The sequence below is a fragment of the Hevea brasiliensis genome, chromosome 4 (assembly GCF_030052815.1).
Source record: "Hevea brasiliensis isolate MT/VB/25A 57/8 chromosome 4, ASM3005281v1, whole genome shotgun sequence".
In the NCBI taxonomy this organism is placed as follows: Eukaryota; Viridiplantae; Streptophyta; class Magnoliopsida; order Malpighiales; family Euphorbiaceae; genus Hevea; species Hevea brasiliensis.
This window is the reverse complement of record NC_079496.1, coordinates 20,144,173-20,163,088: the sequence shown is the minus strand read 5'-3', so window position 1 is coordinate 20,163,088 and position 18,916 is coordinate 20,144,173. Positions and strand designations below refer to the sequence as shown.

At 37.9% G+C, this 18,916-nt stretch overlaps 1 protein-coding gene across 1 annotated transcript; it reads right to left on the bottom strand.

The window, feature by feature from the left end:
• Positions 1-1,759: 1,759 nt before the first annotated feature.
• LOC110638954 (receptor-like protein 33) lies at positions 1,760-5,436 on the bottom strand. Its single transcript, XM_021789700.2, has 2 exons — positions 2,144-5,436; positions 1,760-2,066 (listed from the first exon to the last, which is right to left on the bottom strand). The coding sequence occupies exon 1, from the start codon at positions 5,336-5,338 to the stop codon at positions 2,150-2,152; it is 3,189 nt and encodes a 1,062-aa protein (XP_021645392.2). The 5' UTR covers positions 5,339-5,436; the 3' UTR covers positions 1,760-2,066; positions 2,144-2,149.
• Between the last annotated feature and the right edge of the window lie 13,480 nt (positions 5,437-18,916).

Genomic DNA, 18,916 nt, shown 5'->3' with positions numbered 1-18,916 from the left:
GATAGATAATCAAGAAATTGGACTTAATTAACTTAGATCTAGAAATAGACTAAGGATTAAGAGGATTCACAGATTAATTAAAGAACTTAATGGGTCTTAATTAACTCTAAGTCTACGAAAGTAGGATTAGATTGATTAAGGCACTCTTTGTCCCACTCGAAAAGGTATTCAAAGGATTTAAGAATTAATCTCCTTAAAATCCGTAAGTTCCACAAGATTGGATAACCCATTTAAAATCCCAAAATAGCTGGAATATGAAATCCTGAACTCCGAAATCGCTTTTTTTTTTTTTTATCATTGTTAATTTCTAATTGAATTTAATTGCTTGCCATTTTAAATTTTGCCATATTTCAACTTGTTTATTTCAATTTGATGCAATTTTAGTTTAGTTAATACATGGTTGGATAGACTATAAATCTCACACACATAGAATTCACATCTCAATAGCCATCAATTTATTACTTTAATTTCAAAAATAGTCCAAATTAGTTAGAATTTTTTATATCAAAAATTCAATCATTAACACAACTCCTCGTGGGAACGATATCTTTTCTATATTACTTGTACAACCCGTGCACTTGCTGTTGGGCCACATCAATTGGGACCTGAAAATGCTGAATTGCTGCAAAGTGAATTTCATGCAAAAACTAAGAAGCTGCTTCTTTTAAAGCTTTGTAAAGGGAGCAAGTTAAGCGGAGGGTTCAGAGAAAATCACAAGTGACTTGAAACACTTCAGCTTATAAGGAGCGTCTGAAAGTTAATGAGTGATTTTGGATGTAATTAGTCAATTATAAAACTATTTATTTATTAATAAAATCGTCTATAAAAGAAAAAAAAATCTTTCTTTTTCTATTATTATCAAATAAAGTTTGTCCTATTTTATTGATTAAAAAAACGAAAAAATTTTTTAGACCAACATTTTTTCGTTAAATTTTGTAATATATCTTAATTTATTAAATATTTGTAAAATTTATGTTGTTACAATTAAACTGTAGGGAAAAAGGTTTTTTTTTTTTTTTTTTTGGTCAAAGGTAAGATTCCATTAAATTATTAGCCGAAATACATGTTCTATGGCTCAAATACAAATATTACAAGAAATATTAGATTAGCAATAAAAATTTTTATTGTTAAAAATATAAAATTTACTGTCATAAGATTATGATAATAATATTTGAATTGTTACATGTTACTATTGTAAAATTGTTGCCATAGATACTTTACAATAAAATTGTAATTGTTGTGAAAAAAATATATTATTATTACTATAAAAATTTTTAATAATAATAATAATAATAATTATTGTCATATCATTTTTTTTATATATATTATTATCAATAATTATTAATATTGTTATTATATGTTAATATTATAGATAATAAAATTAATATTATTATAAAATTTTTACTACCAATTTTAACATTTGTTGTATTGAAAGTTGAATACCTAATTAAAAGTCCTTGCACCCTAGCTCAAGACCCATACAATTTGAAACCCTAGGGCCGAACGAGTATTCAACCTAAAATAAAAGACTCAACAGCACCAAGATGAAGGTGACGCAAACTTGCCACACCAAGAAGGGCACAACAAGGAAGACCTTTTCCGCGTGGTGGCCATACAGGCGGAGACAATTTAATCGTGGCCAAACAGAAATATTTAAACTGAGTCGTCACACCTAGACCAAGCTAAACTTGGAAACAGTCTCATGAAACTCTGAACCAACAGAGACCATAGAAAATCAGAGAACACAACAAAACCAACATTCAAAGAGTAATGATTGCAGAGCTCAACAACATCTCAATCCTATGTAACCTTAATAACAGAGTTAAAATAAATTATAAATTATAGATTGTAGCAATGCAAAATTCATAAAAATAAATAAATAAAATTCCATGATGTAACGAAACTCCAAAGGAGATAAATAGGCTTTTAACTAAGCACTTAAGGACCAAAAACAAGAAAAGCAAAAGGTTAAACACACACAGCAAAGGCTACTTGGAAAGATTCTTGTTTGAAGAGGCGTTAGGCTGGATCTTCCTTGAACATAAAGCCACACCTTCCACTTGAACCTTCAATGTAAATCACAAGCTTCAGTAAAATTTTCAAAGGTGTAATGTGGCAATATTATTCTAACACGAGGCATTACCTGCATTTAATGATTTGTTCTTCGTCTGCGTCTTTGATCTTGTCTTCTCAATCTCTTGTGTCTTTTTCCTTCAATCAGCCTTAAAAACCATTGTGGCTTCCTTGTTGCAAAAACAATGTACCCGATGGACAAACCAAAAACCACCCCACATCCATAGCCCATCAATGCAATTTTCCAATCAAACCAGCTTGTAGAATCTTGTTCTTCGTCAAGTCCTTGTGGAGGAAATTGGGGTGGCTCACCATTGTTGCATTTCTGTGATAATGGAAATCCACACAATCCCAAGTTTCCTACATAGGAATCATTTGAAAATGTACCAAACTGGTTGCCTTGAGGGATGGGTCCCTTGAGCTGGTTGTACGAAACATTAAACACAGCAAGAAATGTCAAAACTGTTAGTTGCTGAGGAATTTCTCCAACAAGCCCGTTAGAGGAGAGGTCTAACGATTCAATCGCTGTCAAATTTCCAAATGAAGATGGAATATAACCAATCAGATCATTGTGAGAAAAGTTGAGCACCACAAGGTACTTTAACATGCCAACATCTTGCAGAATTTCTCCTTCAAATTGATTGTTTGAAAAATCAATAGTTGTGAAGATGGTCAGGATTTTCCCCATTTCAATCTCCAATCCTTTCATTGTCAAATCAACAACCAAAGAATCTTGAATGTAATAGTAACTCTCTCCAACATATTTTGCTTCAGCTTTATCCACATTCACCAAAGATTTCAGATTTTGCAGATATTTTGTTGGTAAGGGTCCTGTGAACTCATTGTGGGAGAGATCAAGAATTTGTAAATTAGGGAAAGGAAAATTAGTCTTGGTGGATTGCCCTATGGTACCATGGAAGCTATTACGCCTTAAGATAAGTACACGCAACTCTTGAAGTGCCTCTAACCAGTGAGGGAAGGTGTCATTTATTTTGTTGTTCCCTACATCTAGGACTTCCAACTCTGTGCAATTAACTAGAGATGGTGGTAAAGGCTCTTTCAATTGGTTACCGTTAAGGTTAAGATACTTCAATCTATTCTCCTTTGCAAAATTTCCTGGGATGCTACCATGAAGGTTGTTATTGCGTAGATCCAAAACTAAGAGAAAATTGCTAGAGTTTCCAAGACATTGTGGAATCACTCCACCCAAGCTATTGTCAGACAAATCAAGAAATGCAAGAGAACTCAGATTGCAAAACAGTGAAGGAATCTCCCCACTCAACTTGTTGTTTGAAACAATTAAAACCTCAATGGAGGGTGGTGGTGTTGGAAATGGTCCTTGGAGCAAATTGAAACGTAAGTTGAGGGTGCGAATATTATTCCATGGATGCTGCTCTACATTTGTGAGGAAATTGTAAGAGAGATCAAGAAAAAGCAAACTTTGCCATCCTTCAGATTCAGATTCTTGTTTGGAAATTTGTCCGTAAATTCTATTGTTCGAAAGATCTAAAGTTTGCAAATTCTCAAGTGTTCTTAGGAAACTTGGGAATTCACGCAAGTCACATGAAGAAAGATTCAAATCCATAAGTTTGGGTAAGGTAAAGTTGGCAATGCCACTACTTATGAATGATAGTTTTCTATTATGTGAAAGATCAAGTTCCCGAAGATTTTCAAGATGTCGAAACATGTTCCAATCAACAATGCCACTCAAATTGTTGGAAGAAAGATCAAGCTTGGTAAGGTTTCGAAGTTGAAAAATAGAACTCTGAATTTGCCCATGTATCTCATTATTCTGCAGCAGAACATACTGCAGTGAATTAGGCTGTTGGAACTGTTCCAAGGGACCAGTGAGTTTGTTATTGCTAACGTCTAAATCAAACAAAGATGGAAGGGTAAAAAACCAAGAGGGTATTTTGCCACTGAGCATGTTATTAGATATGTCCAGATCATACAGATCTGCAAGGCCAGACACTCTGAAAGGTAAGGAACCAGCAAATTGATTGAATGAAAGGTCCAAAGTTTTAAGTTTTGTAAGGTTAAATATTGAAAATGGCAAAGGACCACCGATATTATTCATGCCAATATTTACATTAGCTAACATACTAAGGTTGCCAAGGGAGAAGGGCAAGCGACCACTGAAATTATTGGACATAAGGTACAGAGAAGTTAATTTGTTGAGCTTGCCAAATGACAATGGCAACTGACCACTGAAATGATTGAATCCAAGATCTGAAAACTCTAAGCTGCTAAGGTTACCAAAACTATCTGGAATCTCAGCTGCAAAATTGTTAAAACCGAAATCTAAGAATTTGAGGTGCTGAAGGTTGCCAAGAGATGCTGGAAGTGAACCAAAGAGATTGTTGTATGAGAGATCTAAATACTCTAAGAACTTAAAATTGCCCAGGGAATCAGGTAGTTCTCCTGAGAAATTGACAAGTTTGAGATTAATAAACCTTAGTGGATGGGTGGAATTGGAGTTTGGGAACTTACCTGTGACTTTCTTGTTTGCTGATAAATCAAGCATCATCAGGGATGGAAAGCAGGAAAAATCATGAGGCAATTGCACTTGCATGAAACAATTCCGAAGTTGAAGAGATGTCAAGGAAGAAGAAAGGTTCAACATGGAATTAGGTGCAACTACAGACATATTCACCCCTGTTAAATCTAAAACTCTCAATTCAGTGAGGTTGGAAAGCTTTTGAAAACTGTCAAATTGAAGTACATTTCCAGAGAGATCAAGGGAAACCAATTTGGAAAGACGACAGATATCAAAGGGAATATTGCCAGAAAATTCAGATTTAGAGAGGTTAAGATGTGTCAATTTCGCAAACAAGCCAAACTCCGACGGGATTGGAGAGTCATAGAAATTGTTGTTAGCAAGGTTGAGCTTCTGGAGGTGAGAGAGGAGGAAAAGGCTGCTGTTGGAAGGGAAGGTACCATAAAGCTGACTGCAACTAAGGTCGAGGCCGATTACATGACCTGTCCACCTATCGCAGGTGATGCCATCCCATGAGCAGCAATCTGTAGCATTGTTCCAGGCATTTGTCTTTGGGTAAGCATCTCCATAACAAGACGAGGAGGAAAGTGCAGGACTGCCAATGGATAAAGCGTTCTTGAACTGGAGCAGTGCAAAACTCTCTTCTGGTGGGCAAACTTTTGCTAAATTTGGAGCAAAAGAAGATAAAGATAATGAACAGTCAACTTGGAAATGCAAGAAAGGCAAGAAGAAGCAAAGGACGTACCGCCGGTTCATAACCTTCTTCATCTTTCTTAGACATACAAAGAAGAGGTTTCAACATATGAGAGAAAATCAGTATATAGTTGTGACATTATTAGTTAGCTTTCTCTAATGGGAAATCTAACCTCATAACCATGTCTACCATGGCAAATTCAACGTTCAAATTTGTCTGCTTCAAACTTGATGCTTAATATTAGACACCTACTCTGAAAATACAGAGCAAGTCTTCAACTACCCAAAGACTTGGGGGTTCTCCATGTCATTAAGTATTGGAGAAATTATTTTCTAACCCATCTATTTTATGTAACATCAATAAATAGAATGATAAATTAATACATAAATTTTTATGGAATTTATTATCATTTAATTGTTGTTGTTAGAGTCTAAGTTCAATTAAAATTAGGAATTGAAATTAATTAGAAGTTTAGATTAAATAGGAAGTCAGAGTTAATATTTGATTAGAAATTAGAATGTTATTTAGAAGAAAATTAAATTAAAAAAAAAAGAAGATATTCACTTTAATTTGATCAAAATTAATTTTGACTAGGATGTGGGAGACAAAGTCCTACATGGACTTTGATATGGGCTATATAAATAGGTGTTGTATGTGGCCATTAAGTTGTGTAGAGGAAGAGTTGTCGCGCGCGAATTGAGTAAGGCAAATTGTGAGTTTCTTTGAGTAACTTGTGGGAGAGAAAAATAATTTAGTAGTTGTATAATTATTTTTTTGTGATAGTGGATTTATTAGTGAAGTAGGCACACTCCAAAGCACATTAAATTTTGTGTTTTTTATTTTGTATGAGTGTGATTTTCACAATAAGTGGTATCAAAGCCGTGGTTCAAGATGTCAAAGATGGTGAGCACAAAATTTGAGGTGGAACTGTTCGATGGAAAAAATAATTTTAGTCTGTGGCAAAGCACCGTGAAGGATATCCTTGTACAACAAGGATTAAGTTCTGTAGAGGAAGAGTTGTCATGTGCAAATTGAGTAAGGCAAATTGTGAGTTTCTTTGAGTAGCTTGTGGGAGAGAAAAATAATTTAGTGGTTGTATAATTATTTTTTCTTGATATTGGATTTATTAGTGAAGTAGGCTTACTCCAAAGCATATTAAATTTTATATTCTTTATTTTGTGTGAGTGTGATTTTCACAAGAAGTGGTATCAAAGTTGTGGTTCAAGATGTCAAAGATGATGGGAACAAAATTTAAGGTGGAACTGTTAGATGGAAAAAATAATTTTAGTCTGTGGCAAAACAGCGTGAAGGATGTTCTTGTACAATAAGGATTAATTAAAGCTTAAAACGAGAAGCAATTGGCGACCAGGAAAGATGATGATTAAGAGGAGCTTCAACAAAGGGTGATGAGTACGGTTAGATTGATATTAGCCCTTGATGTGAAGTATAATATTTTGGAGAAGATTTCGCCAGCTGTTTTGTGGAAAAAATTAGAGAGTTATATATGTTAAAGTCACTCACAAATCGCTTGTACTTGAAGAATGAGTTATACCAACTCCAAAAGAATGAAGGAACTGATGTGAGAAATCACCTTAATGTTTTTGGTAAATTAATTACCCAATTGGCTAGTGTTGGTGTGAAAGTTGCTGAAGAAGTTAAAACCCTCTTACTTTTAGCCTTTCTCTTACAATCTTATAAAAATTTGGTGACAGCCTTAACAATTGGGAAGGAGACTTTGAAGGCAGAGGAGGTTATTGCAGTTATCTTGGATGATAAGAAGTTCAAGCAAACAGATAGTAGCAATGAAGTTGGAGCTTTTGTTGCTCGTTTTAGTCATGGTAGAAGCAATCCACACGGAAATAATTGGAGAAGAAATAATAGATCGAGCTCGAGACCATGACTAGACCTTGAAGATAATGAATGCTACTACTGTCATGAGAATAGCCACATTCAATACCATTGTATGAAGATGAAGAAAGATCTTACAGAGTTTAAACAATTTCAAAAGAGTCACGAAAAAGAAAAGAAGAACTACTGCAATTGCAATTGATGATGGTGTTGATAGTGAATGTTTGACTGTAGATGATATAAGGAAAAGGTAAAAGATCCATTACAAGATGAGTGGTTAATGTATTCTGCTTGCCAATTCCATATATCCTCAAAGAAGGAGTGGTTTGATGTGATTAAAGAAAAGAAATAAGAGAAAGTAAAGCTAGCCAATGGAAACAAGATGGAGGTCAAAGGTGTTTGTAGAGTAAAGATCAAGCTGTATGGTGATCGAGTAAAATTATTTGATGAAGTGAGGTATGTTCCTAAATTCAAAAGGAACTTAATTTCTTTAGGTAAATTGGATTCCTTGGGTTATGGGTGTTCAATTCATGATAGAGTCATCAGAGCTAGTCGAGATACTCTTGTGATAATGAAGGGTGAGAAGATTGATGCAAAAAATCTATACAAATTGGAAGGAAGCACGTTGATTGGAAAAATGCAAGTTAAGGCGAGAGGAAACATTAATAATAAAGACTACAGGGAAGTACCCAAGAGAAAATTAACTTTTGCAGAAGTTATGAAGACTAATACTATTTGACTTAAAGGTGGAGGTTGTTAGAGTCCAAGTTTAATTAGAATTAGGAATTGAAATTAATTAGAAGTTAAGATTAAATAAGAAGTCTAGAGTTAATATTTAATTAGAAGTTAGAATGTTATTTAGAAGAAAATTAAATTAAAAAGAAGAAGAAGAAGAAGATATTTGCTTTAATTCGGTCAAAATTGATTTTGACTAGGTTGTGGGAAATAAGTCCCACATGGACTTTGATATGGGCCACATAAATAGGTGTTGTACGTGGACATTAAGTTGTGTAGAGGAAGAGCTACAGTGCACGAATTGAGTAAGGCAAATTGTGAGTTTCTTTGAGTGACTTGTGAGGGAGAAAAATAATTTAGTGGTTGTATATTTATTTATTTTTTTTTTATAGTGGATTTGTTGGTGGAGTAAGTTTATGCCGAACCACGTTAAATTTTATATTCTTTATTTTGTGTGAGTGTAATTTTCACTATAGTTACATTATAATTAATTTATCATTCTACTAATAAATCCTACATAAAATAGTTGGGATATAATCTATGTTTCAATGGTGGTGTGCCATGTTCTCTAAAGGTCCATAGAGATGAACTAGCAAAATCATCCCTTTCCTACCTCTACCATCCGGTCTATGGCGTCCTTGTTTGTGATTTTAATTTGTTAGATGTTTTTTACTAGCCACAATAAATTATTTTTATATTAATTGTTTCCTTCAATCCAATATCATTTCATACTGTTTGCTTGGGAAATAACTTGACTGGCTAACAGCTTAGGAAATGCGAGCATGCCAAATATTGAGTTTATCAAAATCCCACTTCAAATTGAACAATTAAAGTAATAGAAAATTATATTGATTATTGAAAATTTAAGTATAAGGCTTGGAAAATGAATGCAAAGTTTGGAAAATTAAAAGACAGATAAACTTAAAGATAAATAGACTGCTAGAGTCTGTTGTTGTTGATTGGTCGAGCTTGAATTGTTGCACAGTAGAATACATTTATAGCAGCACCTGATTGACTTTGTGAAGGTTTTAGAGCTAACTCCTTCGTTGCATGTCTAGCAACTACCGTAACTCCTTTGCACTGGTTCTTTAATTGCTGATGACTTGCCCGTGATCTAATAACTTCCTTCAATTACTTAGTTTTCTATAAATCCCTTAGCCGATAACTACCAAAAATAATATTTAAATATTTAATTTAGGCCTCATAATTAAATTAATACAATAAAATTATTTAAATTAATTTCACAAAAAAATTAATTTACTTAATCATGAGTTTAAAATAATTAATGAGCTAATTAAATTATTTTTGGTGCAAACAATTACCCCCGCACATTGATTGGTCGATGAGGTCATTCTAATGCCCTCAATTAATTATCTTTAAATACTTGAACTTCTCCTGTCCTCCATTACTCGGATAATTCATCGTAATTTTACCTGCAGGCTACAACTTCCTCTATTGAGAATTTAAATTCAAATAAAATTCAATCTTTATGAAGTCTCCTAATCCCCATAGACTTCTATCAAAATCATTCAACTTTTTACCTTCCCAAGGTAATTATGACTTGCCACATAAAAGAAACTTACCTACCATTTCTTTTACTACAACTCTCATTCTCATTTTCTCTCAAATCTCCATAAAAGGAACCCATTACCTTCATACCCAAAAGCTTGATCTTAACATCATTCTTCTTCTACAATCATAAATTCATAAAGCTCAAGTTTTTCTTTCTTTTCCTCTTTCTCTATTCTCTCTTCGACGCGTTACTACCTTTACTGTGCGTTCTTGATGCTCAATCATCACCTATGCCACTGATAGTCCTTCGCTAATTATCCTTGCTGTTGTTCAAGGTTGATTGTCGGCTACTAGCTTTCACCAATAGCCCTTGGTTCATCCTCGCCAATTTCCACACCGTTCATCCATACTTTACGCCGTTCAAGGTACTTCTTCATCTCCATTTTTGATTTTAAGCTTTCTTTTGAACCAATCTTAGCTATGATGGCCATTTCTTAGTAACATGGGTACTAGGCATTATCTGGGTGTTGTTGATTGAGTGAAACTTGAAAGAATTTGAGAAGGATTAGAAAACTTACAGGTACCATGAGTTTTGTTTCTTTAGAAAAATTTGATATCTTTGTGGTATTTAGACTTTGTTTGTGAACTTAGGACATGTTGGCTAACTTAGTTGTATTATGCTTATCTTCAAATTCCATACTATTTGTCGCAAGGTATTTTGTGGTCGTCTGGACGAAGCTCTTCACCGAAGTGGGAAAAGTGAGGAGTTGCCACTCTAATTTTGAGGGAAATTAAAGAAAACCATTTTGTGAAAATAAATTAAAAGGAAACCACTTCAAAAGAGAAAAGAGATTCTAGGTTCGGGGTCCGTATACGGGCGGGGAAGGTGTTAGGCACCTCGCCTCGTCCCTCAACGAGGGTAAACAGATTTAATGTTATGCTCTTCATAAATTAAAAAGATAATTAGAGGGTTGGGATAGTGATGATGTTAATCCTTTGTGCGTAATAAAGGAGTATTTGATATTTCACTTATTTTAGGTTGCCCAAGAACACGAGCTCGTGAGATGGCCCTTTAGTGAATAGGTGTTGAGTAAAGTTATCTTGTGTATTGGAGTTGTGTTATTTTAATTTGGATTTTGTTAGGAGAGCTCGGATAAGAAGTTTCTACCGATCTCTAGATATGTGTTTTTTAGAGTTTTAAGTGGGAGATTTCGGATAAGAACTCTCCTCCGAACTCCGCGTACATTATTAATATTTTAGCGAAAATCAGGTAAGAACTCTTTCCCGATCTCTTAAAATATTTGGTTTAAAGTTTAAGGTAAAGGGTCTCGGATAAGAACTCTCCTCTGATCTCCATGTTTTATTTAAATTTTGAATGAGAATCAGGTAAGAACTCTCCCCTAATCTCTTAAAGTATTCGGTTTAAAGTTTTAAACAAAGGATCTCGGATAAGAACTCTCCTCCGGTCTCCATGTTTTAAATGAGAATCAGGTAAGAACTCTCCCCCGATCTCTCAAAGTATTCGGTTTAAAGTTTTAAATAAAGGATCTCGGATAAGAACTCTCCTTCGATCTCCATGTTTTATTTAAATGAGAATCAGGTAAGAACTCTCCCCCGATCTCTTAGGGTGTTTGTTATGATTGCATACCGTAGGGACCTTGGACTAAGGATTCTGGCGCCTTCAGGGGCTAGAAACCTGCACAATGCTTTTCTTAACCCATTGATGCCTTATAACTAGAGGATGGATACAAGACCGAACTTTTCACCGATCTCCTATGCGATCGCCTTGTCAGAACTCTTTGGCTGGCGATATCCGATCTCTTTTGGTTACTAGTCTGGGATCTGATCTCATCTCGATTCCCGCTCTATTATGCTGTCTCCTAGGCTCGTTTAGTAGCCCGACCTCATAACTTTTTCCTCTGATATACTATTTAACCTTTTATTATTTTTATTTGTTCGAAAACTTTCACGTTAAGATACTTCTACCAATATTTTTTTTCAAGTTACCTACAATTTGCCCACAACCAGAACACCTATTTTCAAAGGAAATGAAAACTAAGAAGAAATAAATAAAGTTTATGAATGAATAGAAGAAGTAAGCTCAAGAAATAACTATCGGCCTGAATAATCTACGTTGGGATTTTTAGTGCAACTGAACTTAATGGAAATTTCGAGCATAAAAGCAGAGAAAATAAAACACGAGCATTCGGTAAAGTGACAGTCTAGATACTTACCTGTGGGAGGTTGAGGCTATTGAACTAACTCTGGGACCACAAATATTATAGAGCTGTAAGCTGATGGTCCTGAGACTAATGCTTACTTCGAAATAACGAGAACCAGGTTAGAATGCAGTTGAGCTGAAGCGACGATAACCGGGTCGGAATGAGATCAAGCTTGGAGAATAACATGCTCGTATTAGGGTGATGAAGACGAAACTGAACAAAAAAATGGTATCACAGAGTAATGAACAGATTGAAAATGAAGAATTTCAGGGTCCAAAACTCCTTCAATGGAGATACTTAAAAAAACTAGTTTCTGAAGTTTCTTGATTTTATGCAAACTCAGAATGGCAAAGTAGCAAGACTGAATTAAATTTCAGAGCCTTTTCACTATAATCACCACCACCTTTTTCATTCGTCCCTTCTACAGTATTGCATGCAGGTATTTATAGGGAACGGGTGCTTCTAATAAAGGGTCAAGATCTCTCCTGGGGAGACAGAAGGTCTGGATTCAAAGGACATAATCCGATGTCTGAGAATTAAAGAGAATCAAAATGGACAGCTGGGATCCTATTCAGAATATCCGTCCTTTCTCTTCTTAATCCAACGGCTTAGGATCTTGCCTTACAAGATGGATTCGAGGGCTAGGAATGAAAAGCGCCGAACTTGTCGTCTGCTTTTGATCCAAGGGCTCCGAGTTCGTCTTTACAAATATGATCAACGGTGGAGATTGAGATGTACAGGACTGCCATAACTGTTTTGGCGTCTGTCAGCAATGTGGGCGATTCTGCAAATGAGGCGTGCGGTGAAGATTTGATCACGCCTGCAACGCTTTAACTAACTCGGCTCTGATTATGAAGAGAGTTATTGGAAGTCATTTTATCCTCTTCGTGCTTTCCGATCTCTATTCCTTCCGATCTCTCTATTATGACCCTTTTCCGATCTTTCTCATATCGGGTCCCTCATCGCTTCCCGATCTCTCCCATTCTAGAATTTTCCTCTTCATCCGACCTGCCTTGGTCAACGCAATTAATTCTTCGGTTACCGATGCATCCGCTTCGGTTTCTGTATGCAATAAATGCTCAGGCCCTATATATATGCACCCGCGAGAAAGCCCCTTCACACTTCACTTCTCCTTCAGTCTCTCTATTTCTCTGATTCTAGCTTCTCCGGTAATGATTCCGACTATGGTGACTGCTTTTGATCTTTTTCTGACTGTTTTCTTTGCCCCTCGCCTGAAAATTTATGATCCCGGCGATCGGAGAATCATGAGAACAATATCTGATGACAGTGAGGGAACCGGACTAATTTACCGATCAAGATCGAAAATGACGATCGTGCCGATCTCGAATCGGTCCACCAGTATAATTGGTAGGCTGATCTTGGGCAAGAGTACTGCTAATTTCAATCTTAATGTCGGTGACCGCCTCTTAAAGTTCATTTGGCTCCTCACCACATCGGGCATCCAGACTGTAGCTCGGTTCTGGTCGATGACATCGATGATGACTCCACTCACCATCATGAGAGTCATAGTCACCCCATCTGAGCTGCACATCTATCCGATACATATGGCTGGCTTTCTAATCAAAACATCTTTTATTTCAGCCACAAGACTAGGCTTTGACATAGGTCCTCACTAGGTAAGATGTAGTGTTGATCTTTAGAGATCGCCCAAATGATGTAATATGATCTTTAGAGGTTATCTTAATGATGTAATCTGATCTCTTGAGATCGCCCAAATGATGTAATCTGACTTTTTGGAAATGAAATGAAATTTTATTTGAAGGTTATTATTTAATTATTACATCAGTTATTTTTCCGATCTTTGATGTGCATATCCGATCTGATCTCCAACTAAATCATCATTAGCCGATCTGTGGCTCTGAAAATTTGCCCAATCTGATAACCCTAGCTAACCGATCTCATTTTATTTGATTTTATTATTGTGTTTCTGGAACCTTCCCACGACGTGTCAGGAAAGCGGGCCGATTCCGCTAACCGATGCGCCGCTTGGGACTTCATGAGCATTAAATGCTCAGACGAGTATAAATAGGGGGAGGGTCAATCAGTTGCTCCCTTATGTCACTTTCAGCACTTTGCTAGCAATTTCAAAATTCTCTCGTTTCTTCAAGTATTTCCGGCACCGATCACATTCCGGTAAGGGTTTTGATTCTTTTCTTAGTTAAACTTCTTTTATTTTCTTGAAAATGAGCGGCGCCGAGGGTCAGAGAGCGGCGAGCCCGCCTTCTGTCCATGTTTTGTGGACCTCGGAGGAGGGCGACGTAATTAGATCAGGTGGTCAAGCCAGCACGGCCCTCGTTCCGGTAACTGGTCCGGCTGCCAGACCGAGGCGAGGGGCATCTTCCAGAAGAGAAAACCTGCCAGTGGACGAATTGCCTTTGGTCCTGAGGGAAACCGATCTTCAATCTATAAGTCAGGAGTACAATCTGCGGATCGACTCCTTTGAACTGATCAAATGCCATGGTGATCATCGGGTCGACCACTTCTTTGATGAGAGCGATCTCATCATGGTGTATGAAGAGCAACTGAAGGCCGGGCTCCATTTTCCTTTGGACGAATTTTACAAGGCCGTCCTAAAATTCCACCACGTCTCGATAGCTCAAGTGCATCCGAACTCCTGGCGGACTTTAATAGCTTTCCGGGGCCTCTGCCGAGCTAAGGGACTGGAACCCACGGCTAAAGTCTTTGCCGAACTACATAGGCTCGCCCAAAGGAAGGATGATGAGTTCTGATTCTTTCAGGCTAAGCCTAACTGTTCTCTCTTTACCGATCTCCCTTCTTCATTGAAGAATTGGAAGAACCGATTCTTCATTTTGAGGAGCAAAATTCAGAACGGCTTTGAGGGTATCCCACGGAGTTGGCAACACCTGGTCGCTCCGATCCCAAAAAAGATCGCCTTAAATAAGGACGAAGACACCGTGGTGAAAGAGTTAAAGTCTCAGGCGTCCACTCAAAAATTCTCTTGCTTAGACGCGGTGATGGCCGAACTGAAGTATTGGATGATGCGGCTGATCACTGACGAAGAATACGAGCTTCAGCTCTCTGACCTCGGCCCTGGTACTACCCATATCTCTGGTCTCTGAATCTTAGCGAACTCACTGACCTTCTTCTTTGTGTAGGTATGGCGGGCGGCGATGCTTCTAAGGAGAGCCACAAGCAAAAGAGGGAGGTCTCCAGAAAAGTGAGGGCGATGAAGGGGGCCACCATTGCTGATGCTCAGACCCCTCGTCGCGAATCAATAGAGGTGCTGAGCTTTCCTCCCCGATCTCAGGAGCAACCGATCCATGAGGTAGAGGTTATCGCTCCTACTCTTCAGCAAATCGAGCTTCCACCTCCCCCTCCTCCTCTGATCTCTTCCAATATAGAAGGGGAGTCTTCCGGTCCTACGGTCAGGACACTTTCCCGGGGCGCTCAACTTCTGATCTAATCGTTGGAAAGGAACTGCTCTATAAGGGGGAATCCTAGCTTGGCCAAAGTCATGGGAGCTTCCATCTGCTTCCAAGAAGATCGGAACCGGTTGATAGAGGAGAGCATGGATGATATTTTAGCTCAGACAATGAGTTGGGATTAGAGGCCATTGCAAATCAGCACGTACTCAGAGAGAAAGCCCACGCCTTAAAGAAGGAGATCCTTAAGGCTGTCCAAGACGCCTCAGCTGCATAAGCTCAGCTCTCCTCTGCTAACGACTACATTGCCAGAATGAAAGAGCGGATGAAGCATTATGAGGAGAGGATAGCGGAGGTGGAACGAGAACTTAAAGATTCCCAAGCTGGTCGGTCTGCCGATCTCTCTCATTATGCTGAAGACCTTCGGGCAAAGGAGGAAGAGCTCAGAGCCAAGGATGAGGAACTTCAGGCTAAGGAAGAGGAGAGCACTATGAAGGAGGCCGAGGCTTATGTGAACGCCCATAATGACCTTCTGGCCGAGCTGAGGAAGCGGTATCCTGAAGAGGACTTCTCCTAGATGAACGAGCTCACCCCAGAGGCCGAAGATGAGAGCGACGAGGATCCAGAGAGAGAGAGAGATTGAGAGAAATGACGATGTACTTAGAGAACAGGTTGGGGGAGGCCCTCTAGCCGAATGACTTGTAAATTTTTATTTTGAAATGAAGTGAAGTTCTCTCTTTTTGTTCAATTTCTTGATGAGATCGGAAAGCGTCCCAATTGTATGAGTACTTGATTGTTTGAACTTATTAGAACATCAAACTTAAAAGCAACTATTATCCTAAGTATAAGAGGTCAAAAAAACATTGTAAGCATGAGATCGGACTAAGCCATGACCAAACACCGGGTAGAACTTTAGAACATTAGAATTGGAAAGACTTGATTCGAATTCTTAAGATCGGAATCATCATTAAATCGAACAGAAACCTTAACTTTATTTTAAGGAATATCTGGGACATACAAGTGAGGAACCCGATTCTAGCATTAGCTAAATGACTTTCCACAATATTTGTAAAGAGAGATTGGGAGGCAAGATTGGAGGGTACAGAGACCTGAAATTGGTTCGAACCCCTCTGATAAGAGATTGAAAAACAATTAACTAAGTGTGGGATCGGTTTATTTCATGATTGAGCAATCGATGTGTTTGGAAAAGTCATTTGTGATCGAAGGACGTCGGCTGGGAGTCAATTTTAAAGTCCCTTGACCTCGGTGATCGGCCAAAATATGGTGTCGACGCTATTAATATGTTATCTACTCCTGGTACTGCACCTGCTATAGCATCTGATACCATACCTACTACAACACTTGGTACCGCACCTACTATAACACCTATCACTGCACCCGGTTCCACATATGGTACAGCACCTGACATCGCAACTACCACAAGTACTGGTGTATCCTTCATAAGTTCTTCTATTTCGGGACTTAATGCTTCTTCTACTATAAGGGTTTTTTCACCTCCCAACTTCCCGATATCCACTATTAACCCTTTTTTTCATAGTAACTAGAGGTAAAAAATTCTTATTACACCTGATTCATACTGATACCACACCTAGTCATTCTTATGTTAATTATTGTCATTATGCCTCTTTGTTTTTCTGTAGGTTGTGTTTGTTACTTTTCTCTTGAAGATTGGCCTTTATTTTAATAGACCAATTTTCTGTTCTTTCCTAATGTAGGGAAAAATCTGTAGAAATTTTTCTAACCAGGTGCTATTATTATTTCTGTCGGTGTTGCCTCAGGATTTCCTTCTCTTTTATTTGGTAGCTCTTTAGGTGTTGGACCCCCTTCAATAGGTTCATCCATGACAATAAGTATTCTCACTTTATTTGTAATTCCTTAGCCACTTCCCTTGGTGTTTCTTTAATTCTCCCTTTATTTTATTCTGCAGAACTTAGGTGTGGCTAATGCTAGCATTAGTCCATTACAAACCTCTACCGACTTTCTAGATCCTCCTTTTTATTTTGGCAAAGTAGATGAACTGCTTGCCTAGAAAACCCTGAAGGCTATTTCAAAGTTAGGGGAAACCAAGTCTTGGCCAAGATACACTCTTGGGTGGGCTAAGTGGATTGACAGGCTCTCTCCTATATACTTAAGCCTTTGGCAGAAGGCCAATATCGAAACTTCATCTGTTTAACTCGCTTCGCTCCTCCATTCTGCCCTGGACTCATCTCAGTTTCTCTTCGCTTCTGGTCCTGAACCTGCAACTCATTCATTTTGCCTATTGAACCCATTTCCATCACACTTAAGGACATTTATATGTCGACTGATCTACCAGTGGCTAGTAATGATGCACCTAGTTTAATTACAGAACTTGAGCCAAAATATCAACATAAAGGAAAGTTCAATTCTTACACTACTCTAATCCCTGCCAGGACAGGTACCATTACCGCTGACCACATTATCTTTATTTGGTGCATCCAGTCTAAGTACCTATTCTATCCTGCATCCAATCGGCCTTCTGTTGAGCTCCTTCCCTTGCCTCATTTTATAGCCATAAGAGGTGAGTGTGCTTTGGGGAGTTTGCTTCTCAATTCCGTCTATTAGGCATTGGCTTAGATGATTCTTGATGCTCCTCTGAGTAAGGTGAACAAGAGTTTTTTGTGGTTCATTCGTGGCTTTTCTGCTATTTTCCCTAATTGTCAAATTCTCCTCTAGCTCCTTTGATTAAGAGACTTTGGGCCTAAAGCTATGTCCTTTATCCGTGATTTAGAGTACTAATCAGATGCTGTAGTTTTTCCTTAGCCTCTCTCTTAAAGGCTATGATGACTTTACACCCTTCGACTCTTGAGAAGATCTTGCTTTATTACAATTACCTAAGTGGCTGAACTGTAGTGATGCGCCATCTAATGAGACTGCGACTCGCACCTGGGCCTCTTTTATTACTGTGAGGCCTTTACACACTGGCACTACTTTTAGCACTATACCAGGAGTGACTCACCCAAGGTTGGAGCTTTACATGCCTTCTTTTTAGTCTCGGTAGTTTGGTTTAATTCAGGGCATCCCATCCCCACTCCTACCTATAACCAGGTTGATGAGGCAAAGGCCTCTTTTCCTTGAGACCAAATCATTCTCCTATCTTATAGTGACTCCAGGCTCTGTGAGACTACTCAATTGTGCTTGGTACCTTCCCCTGCTTCTGGTGCTCTCGCTTTTCACAATTAGTGGGCCTGTAGGTTCCAGGATTCTGTAAGAGCTTAGATTCTGCCAAGTAACTCTTTTACTTTATTTCTATTTCTTTTATATATATTCACTTCTAACTTAATGTCTTTCATAGGTACTTCGCTTGTTTCTCAATCTGTTCAGAAATAAAAGGTGGCCCCCTCATAGCTTTATCCTTTTGCTAAGAAAGTAAAGTCCATTGCACCAAGGTTCAAGCCCAAGGTTTATAACACCTCACCCTGTGCTACCAGATCGATCCTCCTATATGTATTGTTCCCAGGCACTCAGGTTGTATGACTTTAAGGACTAAAGGTCCTAAGACCTCTGCCTTGAGTCCTATTATGATTCTTACTTCCTGAGACTCGGACCGCACTGATTCCTCTGGGGGAACTTCTGCAATAGATATCTCTTCTTTTTAGGATGCCATTTCTAGCGATGGTGGAAGGATTACTTGCATCTACCCTTAATCAGAGAGATGACACTAAGATAGTAGAGGAGGAGGAGGCTGATTCTTCAAATGATGTGTAGTTTACTTCTCTTCCTAAGGTTTGTGCCTTCATCCTGTCTGCATTACTGTTATGTCTCATTGTACTAACTTCCCTTTTGCATGCAGGTACCATATCCTCAAGTTGTAATGACTTCTGTTAACCTTACCATGACTTTTACCACAACACTGACTGATGAGCTTGATGCTACTATTGCAACAGCTACT

Excerpts from the sequence above, each read along its gene's own strand:
- LOC110638954 (XM_021789700.2), bottom strand. The coding sequence starts at position 5,338 with ATGAAGAAGGTTATGAACCGGCGGTACGTCCTTTGCTTCTTCTTGCCT.